The 11,682-nt window shown below is 53.9% G+C and overlaps 1 protein-coding gene across 1 annotated transcript in view; it reads right to left on the reverse strand.

The window, feature by feature from the left end:
* Positions 1 to 302: 302 nt before the first annotated feature.
* ZBTB4 (zinc finger and BTB domain containing 4) overlaps positions 303 to 11,682 on the reverse strand; it is a 39,025-nt gene continuing 27,645 nt past the window's right edge. Inside the window, exon 3 of the mRNA XM_058181578.1 lies at positions 303 to 8,501. Within this exon, the coding sequence (XP_058037561.1) occupies positions 4,743 to 8,486 (3,744 nt within the window). The 5' untranslated portion in view covers positions 8,487 to 8,501 and the 3' untranslated portion in view covers positions 303 to 4,742. The remainder of the gene's footprint in view (positions 8,502 to 11,682) is intronic.

Here is an 11,682-nt window from a genome sequence, read left to right on the forward strand (position 1 = left end):
TAGGGAACATCATCAGTGCTAGAAGGAAGCGGGGTTTAACCAGCGCCGACAATGTTCTCCAATTGGGTCATGAAATATCGGCAACAAAACCACCAAGCTCAGAGACCACCAAGGACCCCCCTCAACCTTTATCCTCCTCCTCTTCCCTCCCACCCCTCTCCTTCCCACAAACCCCCCTCCCTGCCCACATGGGTTGTGTAGTCCCCCAACCCCATTCGCTCTCTTTTGTCTCCCGGCCCAGAACTGTGGCTGATTCAGAAACCAAGCGGCGGTCGGGTGCCCTTCTGAAGAGGGTCGCCATCAACATATAATTGTTGTTTTATTCTGAAGAAGTTATTTGAGTTACACACAGAAGATGCAGAAAGATAAATACGGTAATTGTCTAACGGATTCCTCAACACTGTCACAATTTTGGAACAGAGACCAGGGGGGGGGAAAAAGCGGCAGAAAACAACAAATGATTTTGTCCTCCGGACGTGATTTTGAAACGGTTTGTCTTTTCCTGCCTTCTCGCGTTTTCTCTCTCTCTCTCTCTCCTCTCACTCTTTGATATTGTTTTTTTCCCGTCTCTCTTTCCGTCTCTCTCTCTCGCGCGCTCTTCATTTGATTTTTATTTATTTTTATTTTTTTCTGTAGTTTCCTTAAACAGTTTTCAGTAAATATCTAAAGTGCCATAAAACTACCTAGAGAGGTGCTTTCTAAAAAATAAAAAATAAAAGACGAGTTACATTCAGTAGCAAACGGTCGACGATCACCGGAGCCCCCCCAGTGACAAAGTGCAAAAGACCACTATGTACATGTCAGCGACTTCCCCCTTCTGCCCCCAATGTGTCGTTTCCCCCCCCCCCAAATCCAGAGCCTCCTGCCCTGGCGAAGGGGGGGGAAGAAACTATCCAAAATACCTTTGGCGCGTGCTCCGCCCGGCCCCCATCATCCTTGCCCTCCCATCTCAGGAATCAGCGGGGTTCGCTGCTGGAAATGCAGATCCTCCCCTTGCTCAAAAACCCACTGGGGTCCCAGATTGGGAAGACCCCCGCCCCCTCGTGTGCTATAACCCAGCTAGTTGGGGGGTCTCTGCACACCGGACCTGCAAGCGAGCGTTATGCCCTGGCACAAACCTCCCCCTGCAAAAAAAAAAAAACCCACAAAAACAACAATCCCAGGAGAAAATTGGAAAAGGGCAATACCCTAACATATTCCAGAATGCCACACCCTTCAAGGGGGAAAGGGGAAGAGCGCAGAAGGGGTTGTGCGGCTGCTGCTACAGGACGGGAAATGTGCGTGAGAATCCCGCCGCACCACGACGCAGCTTGCTGTCAACCGCGGAATGCATCGGATGTCGAATGCATTGGATGTTGGAAGCGTGAAGAGCTGGCAAGGCGAGGGGTGGTGGTGGGGGAGAAGTCTCATCGTGGCAGAAAAGGAGAGGAGGGGGCCACAGGTCTCAGTAGGGGAGGGGGAAGGGAAAGGATGAGCAAAAATGTGCGTGGCGTGGTCGACTCGGCTGCAGCCGCAAAGCAGGGAGGGCTGCGTGCCCGTCATCTCCATGTGTGCACGCAAACAACGGCGTGCCGGAGTGCGGCAAAGAGTTGCAGTATCGGGGGGAAACAATATCATCCTTCGCGTGGGAAGGGATTTTTTTTCCCCCACGGCGGTGGTCCCGGGAGCCAGCCGCTGTGCAGAAGGCTGGGGGTGGGTGGGGAAGGCAGGTGTGACCCTCCCTCAGCACCGTGGTTTCCAAATTCTGCAAGTGGAACAGGGGTCAAAGGTTGTGGTCCTGGTGCCCGAACCTCAACTCCCCGGTTGGATTCTACACTGGGAATTCTACACAGTGTACTGTCCAGGGAATTTCGCGGTGGACCTGCGCGTGCCATGGATCACAAGCCAGAGCTGCGGGGAGAAAAACTGGTTCATCTGGAAGGGTTCCCCCCCTTCCACCAAAGAGGTGTGGTAATGCCTTAAGGGTGGGTGTCTTTCACAGGGTTGCACAAAACAATCACACAGGTCGTGTCACTCCACAAACGATGGGAATATACATCGCAAGGCCTGGGATGATGCTGTGGCAACCGCGGACCAGGAGAAGGACTTGGGGCAGAGAGGTCCCTCCAGAGACTTCCCTGAAGCGGGGATGTGGGGGGCATACACACAAAAAAAGTAAAATTTGGAAGATGGGTTATGCCGCCACAAACGGGGCTACAACATTTAGGCCAGGGCTGGGACTACAACTCCTATAATTCACCAGGCAGCAGGGCCTTTGGCAACCGTCTGGATACTCCCCTCCTCCATCTTCCTTTAAAAAAAAAAAGGAGGGATGGGGGGTGGAAATGGATCCGAAATAAAAAAATGTTTACAGGGAGAACAACGGGTGAGAATTTAATCTTAAAAGAACGTTTTGCACGATTTCTTCCTTCCGAAATAATTGTAAAATAAGACGTGCTGGTTTTTGGTCCTTTGGGGAACTGATCAAAATCGGGGTGGGGGTGTGTTTATGTTTTGAATCGCGGAGGAAGGAAGAGTCGAAAAATTTTCAACAGGAAAAGGGTGATTGGTTTGCTCGTTAAAAATATCTTTGTTTTTCATTTCCCCCCGCCCGCAAAGAGTGCAGCCTTCCTTTTCTTCCTTCTCAGTTTTTCTTTTTCCTGGAATGTAATAACAAGAGGTTGAAAAAGATATTTACGGGGTGGGTGGGGTTTGAGGGGAGGGGCCAGCAAGGGAAGAAAAGGAGCCGGGGGTGTGTGTGTGCTCGTTTTGGGGAGCTTGGAGTCTCGGGGGTCTCCCCTGCGGAGTTTCGTGCGACGACGCAAACTTAAATTGGTCCCCGACAAACCGTCTTTATCCGGCCTTCTCTCTTTTCTCCTGGGACCCACAATTCCAGCCTACCTTCCCCACCACCGTATACCATCCAAATCTTGCAGACTTTTCCTGTGGTTTTTTCACTAGGGAGATCTGCCCCGTTATTATTATTATTATTATTTTAAACTAGGCCACCGATTTTGAAAGGGGGAAAAAAAAACAGAACGTAACACTACTTTAAAAAAAAGGAGAGAGAGAAAGAACATTATTACATGTATAGCTGAAATTGCCTATTGCTGATCCTTGGTCGTTTATACTGGGTGGGTGGGTGGGGACAGGAGGGGGGGTGTTGGGAGATGGGGAGGAGAGGAAGGGTTTTGTGTTGTTGTTGTTTTTTGCTGCTAGGCACCAGAGAGGGCAAATCTATTGATTAAGCGCCCCCCCCAACTCCTTCCCCGCTCTTCTCCCAACAGGGTGCCCTTCCATTTTCCAGAAAAAAAGGAAAAGAAAAGAAAAGAAAAAGAAAGAAGGAAGGAAGGAAGGAAGGAAGGAAGGAAGAAAGAAAGAAAGAAAGAAAGAAAGAAAGAAAGAAAGAAAGAAAGAAAGAAAGAAAGAAAGAAAGAAAGAAAGAAAGAAAGAAAGAAATCGTCCTTCCATTCCTCTCTGGTTTGGCAATCTCCTCCTCTCCCCACTCGCCCCCCCCCCACATGGCTGCCTTCCTTCGGCCCAAAAGGAAAATGTGATTCATCACATCACATTCAGCCACTTGGAAAACAAATCGCACGCACACCACTCGCCCCCCCCCTCCAACACGCACTCCGCTGCTCCGCCAGCTGCTGTGAGCAAGCGAAGTGGAGGAGCCGAAGGAAGAGCAGGGGAGAGAATAAAGGGGAGAGGAAGAATACCCCAATAGCGGGGAGGTGGGTGAGGGAGAGGAGAGGGTCTGCAGAGGAAGGATACCCCAATACCAGTACCAAAGCTCTGCAGAGGGGACACCACAACAGCAGGGTGGAGAGGAAGGGGAGAGGGTCTGCAGATACCCCGACAGTAGCGGGGAGAGGGTCTGCATTCACCCCGACAGTAGCGGGGAGAGGGTCTGCATTCACCCCGACAGTAGCGGGGAGAGGGTCTGCATTCACCCCGACAGCAGGATGCAGAGGAAGGGGAGGGGTCTGCAGAGGAAGGACACCCCAACAGCAGGGTGGAGGGGAAGAGGGTCTGCAGACACCCCGACAGCAGAGGGGTGAGGAAGGGGGAACGGGGGGGGGAAGGAGAATCCAACAGCAGGACAGAGGGAGGGTCCTCAGAGGAAAGACACCCCGCTCCCCAGCAGGGGGAAAAGGGTCTGCAGGCGCCCCCGACAGCAGGGGAGGAGCTACATTAAAGAGGCTACTTCTTTCAAACTAGTCTGCCCCCCTCCTCTGTCCCCCCACATCCCCCCAACAGCAAAAGTACCGAGGAGGGGGCGAAAAGAGATCAGGAGCCGAAGAAAAACAGGCTGGAAATCGCTGGGGGACGGGACGGGACAGGCAGGGGAGTCCGAGGGGTGAGGAACGGTTCCTTGTGCAAATTCACTCTTATTTGTGTCTACAAACAACATTCATAGAGGGGGGGTGGTTTAGGAACCAGGCGTGTGGGAGGGGGGGAGAAAAAGAGGGTACCCTGTACCTATTTTTGCTATTTTTTTTTTTAAAAAGAAGTCTTCTCTACGACACGTCCCATGCGAAATGCCACTGATAGGAAGGGGAGGGGTCTCTTCTACCTGCCCCAGCTTTGGGGGCCCTCCGCACTCACCCCCCCCCCTCCATACCGGTTCTCATAAGCACACCACCACCCGCTTCTCAGAACCGAAGAGGGGCGGAGGTCGGCCGCTCTCCCGTCTTGCCTTTCTTCCACGGTAATCCGGTGGCCCCCTTTCCTGCCCCGTCGGAATGACGGACGGACGGCCCTCAAAGGAGCCCGCCTTTCTTCAGCCTCTCGGGCCCCGCGGGCTCTCCTCTGCTTTCCCGAGCCGAACTGCCCATCCCCAGGCCCCCGTGGGGAGCCGGGGCCCCCTCGTGCCCCACCACGCCCCGGCAAGGGTTCATCGCATAGCTGAAGACGTTGGGGAGGAAGGGCAAGGGCTGACCCTTGTCGTCCGGGATTACCATGTTCAAAGCCACCGGCAGGGTGAAATTGTACGGGTAGGCGGCCAGCAGCTGGTGCCCGTACATTAGCGGGTAAGGGTCAGGGTAGAAGCTGACTTTGCCATCTCCGCTGCTGCTCCCGGCCTTGCTGACGGCGTTGAACTGGATGGCGCTGGGATAAGCCAGGAACGAAGGCTTGTCTTCCACGTCCTTCCTGCTCCGGCAACTCCCGGGAACCAGCAGCGGTAAAGGGTACTCCTGGACCGGGTATCGGTCGCCTTCCATCTCTTGGGATGCCAAGATCTCTTTCTGTACCAGGCCTGTGTGAGAGATGACGGGGTCTTGAAGAGAATGGGGCAGATCTGGGGGCAGATCGGCAAGGCTAGTGGTGGTAGTGGTGGCCTGTAGCGGAGGCGAGTGGGCGGGCATCTCCTCGTGGAAAAGAGACTTGTCTGCCCCTTGCTGCGACAGGTTTTCGTCTTCGGGCAGAGGGGCCAGCGTGTGCCCGTTGCAGGGCTCCATTTCCACACAGCCCTCCTCCGGAACCTCTGGCTGGCCTCCGGGCGCCGCCTCCCCACTGGAAGAAGACACCTGCATCTCCTGGGTGGTCTCCTCCTTGACCACTGGAGGAGGGGTGGCCAAGGGCACCTCAGTGGCCTTCTTAGAATAAGCAATGACTGTGGTAAGCCCTGGCAGGGGGACCTCCTCTTGGCCCTCGTGCCGTTTCATGTGGCGACTCAGGGCCGCCGCGGTCTTGCAGACTTTTGTGCAGTGGGCACAGGCAAACTTCACCAGAGGCTTGCGGCCCACGCGGTGGGGGGTGGCCGTCAAGACCGCCAGGGCCTGATCGTCCTTGGTGAGGCGCGCATGTACCCGTTCGTGCTTCCTTAGTTTCTTGAGGGCCGAGAAAAGTTTGCCGCAAATGCCACACTCGTGCTTCCATTCGGTGCCCCGCCCGCCCCCCGCTTTGATCGGCTGATCCATCTCATCCCGGTCGGAGGGAGCTCCCTGTCCCCCAGATACTTCAGCAGACCCTGGACGGTGGGGTCCCGCTCTGCTCCCCTCCTTGGTTTCCTCCGACCGCTTCATCCACCGCAGGGAACGCAGCTTGTGTCGCCACCGCGACTTCTTCATCTTCGGCAGGGCGCTGCCGGCACTGCTGCCGGCTCCGCCACCGGCTTTCCGTTTGGGTTTATAGCTGTAGTAGGGGCGCCAAAGTTGGTCTTCCGTGTCTCCGCGGTCGCTGTCCTCCTCGCCACTCTCGTTCGCAAACACCCTGTCGGCACGCTTGCCGTGGAGCATTGAAGGCAGCAGGGAGTGATGCGGTTTCTCGCCGCTCTGATCGCTGCCAAAATCCAGGCGTCTGCTTCCCACCCGGCTGCTCTTGTCGCGCATGAGGTCTGTTTCGGAGATTCGCCGCTTGACGATGGCTTCCTCGCCAATGCGCACCGTGATCTGGCAGAGTGGAGCCGCTCGGCTTTCGGAGGTGGCTCCCACGCAGGCTGGTTTAGCCATGTAAGTCATGGTACGCCCAGATCGCGATCCCCTCGCCTTGAACCCTTGCTCGCTGCCGTCCTCTTCCGAAGCCTGCTCCTCCATCTTCTGGGACTGAATGTATTCCCTCAGGACCTGCTTCTTAATAGGTTTGGTAACAACCGTAGAAGGGGACGACTGGGACAGTGATGGTGGAGTCCCCACGTTCAATGGGGCGCTGGATGATGTACTGTTGTACGTGATCACGGAAGGAGCCTGGGCTTTCACCGAGGTGCTATGAACGATCACAGAAGAGGTGGGGTGCCCGTAGGCGATGACGGTGGGAGCCTCTGTGCTCAAAGACCGGGGCGGCTTGTCCAGCTGGGCCTCCTCACCAATAGCCGGAAGGACAGACGTGTCCTGGGTGCTCATGGTTCCCTTCTGATGGTCCCGTTCTGCCTCTGGCAATTCTAAAGAGGCGTTCTTGGTGGTGAACACAGAAACCACGTCACTAGCAGTCAAGGAGGAGACCAAGTTCCCATCCAAGGAGTCACCCTCCCCCAGCGTCATGGGGATGGCGTGAGTTGGATGGAGCAGGTCCTCGGGCACCAACGCCTGACTGTACGTTTTATACGGCCTCTTTTGGGAGCGCATGGGTAACAGGCGGTAGAGTTTCAACGCGTTCAGTTTTGGCTTGTAACCCCCGTTGGGGGTCTTCTCGGAGGATATGAGGCCAGGATTGATGCCGTGGAAGGCTTTCTGATGAGTCTTCAGGTTGTAATAAGTCACAAAGGTCTCCCAGCAGAAGATGCATTGGTAGCGACGTTCCCCGGTGTGCCAGACCTCGTGCTTGGTGCGGTATTCGGCTAAGGCGAACACTTTGTCACAGTAGCGGCACGGATACTTCCGGCGCCAGGAATGAACATTGGAGTGACGCTTGAGGCTGGAAAGGGTCATGTAGGACCGCTCGCAGACGGTGCAGAAGTAGATGATATGGCCGTCGACCACTTTGACAAAATGGTCTTGGTCGGAGAGATAATCCACTCGCGGGGGCCCCCGGTGTCGGAAAAGCAAACCCTTTTTGGAAGATGCCGCTGCTACTGTCGGCTTGGAAGGTAACTCTGGGCTGGCGGGCGCCTTGTCTGCGGAGGCGCCCTCCTTGGGTTTCTCCACTTCCTTGCATAAGACCTCGTGCGTCTGCAGCCGCTTGATGTGGATGAAACTTTTGCCGCAGTAGCGGCAGGAGAGCGAACGCCGCGTCCGGTGGAGCTTCACATGGAGGCTGAGGGCCGAAGACGTTGTGAAGGAACGGTTGCAGCTTCCGCAGCAGAAGGTGCTGCTGGTTGGGTAGGAAGCCCCGGATGGAGACGAGGGTGAGGAAGAAGAGGTTGACGCCGGCGCTCCATCGTTTGTGTTGACAGAAGTGGCAGGAGGAGTCCCAGAGAGGTTGTGGTCCCAACTGACGGTTTCCTTCAGCATGAACGTCAGATCAGAAGAGGCGGCGGGTGGAACGGTCGCAACGGAGCTCAGGTTGTAGAGGATCTTGGCAGTTTCGGTTTCGGAGTCAGGGCGGGAGTCGTGCCTGGGACTGTACACTTTGGTCAAATCCTGCAAGCAAACAGGGCTGGAAGGCTCCGCGGAACGGGAAGGGCAGGTGAGGTCAATGGGTGAACCGCACCCTCGAGCATAGGCCATGCTGGGACTGTCCATCTTGACCTCTGCCAAGGGGTCATCCAGGTTCTCCAAGCAGGAGATGCCCAGCCGTCGGCCCACCGCCCCAATCTCCTTGGCAACTGCCGGACTGGGCACCGAGAGCCGAGAATTATAAATGAAGTTCAAGATGTCCGAGAAGACTTTAGCCTGGATGTCAGGAAGCTCCAGGATCTGGCTCGGTTGGCGACACACCGATTCCTCGGAGAGGACCTCCTTGAAGTACGGGCTGGAGGCTGCGAGGATATTTTTGTGGGCCTTGAACTTGGTGTCTTCGGCGATGATGGTGACGTCGCAGAACTGTCCGCACAGCCGCTGCTCGTTCAGCTGGATCAGAAGGGAACTGGAATGGCTGTTGTCCATGAGCTCCACAACCGAAGCCATCGTGCTGCCTCAGACCTGCGGCGAAAAGGAGAGACAACGATGTTGTGACATCAGGAAACTGGGAAAGAAGACGGGGGAGCCTGGATTTTGGAAGTTCAACTGGTCTCGATCACAGCCTTTCTTAATCTCAACAACTTCTTTACGGGTTTTTACGGGTTATTTACGGGACCGCCTACGGCTACCGTTTGCCTCCCACCGACCCGTGTGCTCTCATAGGGAGGGAGGGACTCCTCAGGGTGCCGTCAGCCAAACAATGTCGGCTGGCGGCCCCCAGGGGAAGGGCCTTCTCTGTGGGGGCTCCGACCCTCTGGAACGAACTTCCCCCAAAACTTCGACAACTTCCTGACCTTCGGACTTTTCGCCGCGAGCTGAAGACGTATCTATTCTTCTGCGCAGGACTGGCATAGAATTTTTATTATTGATTTTTTAAATTTTAATGGGGTTTTATGGTTTTTATGTATTTTTAACTGGGGCCAAATTGAATAAGTTTTTTTAACCATTGGTTTTATCTGTATCGCATTTATTTATTGTTGGTTTTTACTTGGCTGTGAACCGCCCTGAGTCCCTCGGGAGAAGGGCGGTATAAAAATTAAATAATAATAATAATAATAATAATAATAATAATAATAATAATAATAATATTATTATTATTATTATTTTAAGATGGGAGGACCAACTCTCAGAATTCCCCCTCAAATCAGGGTGGGGCACGGACCTCTTAAATAGATGGTGGGAATGCGGTAGACGTAATATATCTTGATTTCGGTCAAGCTGAATTAATTAACCAGTTAAATGTGGACTAGACGGCATTGACGATTAAATGGCAGACTGGGCTGATGGCGGAGGAATTCTGGGAGTTGAAGTCCCCCCCCCCCGTTTTAAAGTTGCCAAGGTGGAAAACTACTGCTGTGTCTAGTCCCTCCAAGTGAGGAAAGGACCCCTGTGCAAATTCACGCCCCCCTCGGGGAAACAACACAAAATGTTGCGCCAAATGCCGAGCCATATCTCCCCGCAAACGGGAGGAGCCATTTAAGATCCCAAAACATCTGCTTCGGAGGAGACCTATGGTGATGGGCTGAGAGAGGGTTTTCGCGGAGCAGGGAGGCCCAAACATCAAACTTTGTAGCTGCCGGGACACCGTTTTTTTGGGGGGGAGACTGAGAGTTAAGCAGCTCTTCCTGGAATCCGGGAAGGCAGCAGAAGGAGCGACGCGAAGTTGCCAACTTTGGCGAGCCAGTTGGCGAGACACAGGCCCGGCTGTTTCCCGACCCTGGCCCTCCCACGGACACGCTCAAGGAACGGGCCCTTGTTCCTTCGCGAGATGCCATTTGGCTGCTCCATTTTGGACACGGGATTCCCTTCCTGGCCAGCCTTAAGATGGCCGGCCGAAGGACGCCACTTCCAGCGCCAGCTCAGGCTGAAAAGCTTGAAGGCCGGTCCATTTGGAGTCAGGCACCTAGAACGGGATGGCGTCTCTCGTTCTACGGCAGCCCAGCCGCCGCCCACCGCCCCAATCTCCTTGGCAACTGCCGGACTGGGCACCGAGCCGAGAATTATAAATGAAGTTCAAGATGTCCGAGAAGACTTTAGCCTGGATGTCAGGAAGCTCCAGGATCTGGCTCGGTTGGCGACACACCGATTCCTCGGAGAGGACCTCCTTGAAGTACGGGCTGGAGGCTGCGAGGATATTTTTGTGGGCCTTGAACTTGGTGTCTTCGGCGATGATGGTGACGTCGCAGAACTGTCCGCACAGCCGCTGCTCGTTCAGCTGGATCAGAAGGGAACTGGAATGGCTGTTGTCCGTGAGCTCCACAACCGAAGCCATCGTGCTGCCTCAGACCTGCGGCGAAAAGGAGAGACAACGATGTTGTGACATCAGGAAACTGGGAAAGAAGACGGGGGAGCCTGGATTTTGGAAGTTCAACTGGTCTCTATCACAGCCTTTCTTAATCTCAACAACTTCTTTATGGGTTTTTACGGGTTATTTACGGGACCGCCTATCTGCTACCGTTTGCCTCCCACCGACCCGTGTGCTCTCATAGGGAGGGAGGGACTCCTCAGGGTGCCGTCAGCCAAACAATGTCGGCTGGCGGCCCCCAGGAAGGGCCTTCTGTGGGGGCTCACCTCTGGAACGAACTTCCCCCAAAACTTCGACAACTTCCTGACCTTCGGACTTTTCGCCGCGAGCTGAAGACGTATCTATTCTTCCGCGCAGGACTGGCATAGAATTTTTATTATTGATTTTTTAAATTTTAATGGGGTTTTATGGTTTTTATGTATTTTTAACCGGGGCCAAATTGAATAAGTTTTTTTAACCATTGGTTTTATCTGTATCGCATTTATTTATTGTTGGTTTTTACTTGGCTGTGAACCGCCCTGAGTCCCTCGGGAGAAGGGCGGTATAAAAATTAAATAATAATAATAATAATAATAATAATAATAATAATAATAATAATAATAATAATAATAATAATAATATTATTATTATTATTATTTTAAGATGGGAGGACCAACTCTCAGAATTCCCCCTCAAATCGGGGTGGGGCACGGACCTCTTAAATAGATGGTGGGAATGCGGTAGACGTAATATATCTTGATTTCGGTCAAGCTGAATTAATTAACCAGTTAAATGTGGACTAGACGGCATTGACGATTAAATGGCAGACTGGGCTGATGGCGGAGGAATTCTGGGAGTTGAAGTCCCCCCCCCCCGTTTTAAAGTTGCCAAGGTGGAAAACTACTGCTGTGTCTAGTCCCTCCAAGTGAGGAAAGGACCCCTGTGCAAATTCACGCCCCCCTCGGGGAAACAACACAAAATGTTGCGCCAAATGCCGAGCCATATCTCCCCGCAAACGGGAGGAGCCATTTAAGATCCCAAAACATCTGCTTCGGAGGAGACCTATGGTGATGGGCTGAGAGAGGGTTTTCGCGGAGCAGGGAGGCCCAAACATCAAACTTTGTAGCTGCCGGGACACCGTTTTTTTGGGGGGGAGACTGAGAGTTAAGCAGCTCTTCCTGGAATCCGGGAAGGCAGCAGAAGGAGCGACGCGAAGTTGCCAACTTTGGCGAGCCAGTTGGCGAGAGACACAGGCCCGGCTGTTTTCCGAGCCTGGCCCTGCCACGGACACGCTCAAGGAACGGGCCCTTGTTCCTTCGCGAGATGCCATTTGGCTGCTCCATTTTGGACACGGGATTC

Source organism: Ahaetulla prasina, chromosome 4 (assembly GCF_028640845.1).
Source record: "Ahaetulla prasina isolate Xishuangbanna chromosome 4, ASM2864084v1, whole genome shotgun sequence".
NCBI classification, from domain to species: domain Eukaryota; kingdom Metazoa; phylum Chordata; class Lepidosauria; order Squamata; family Colubridae; genus Ahaetulla; species Ahaetulla prasina.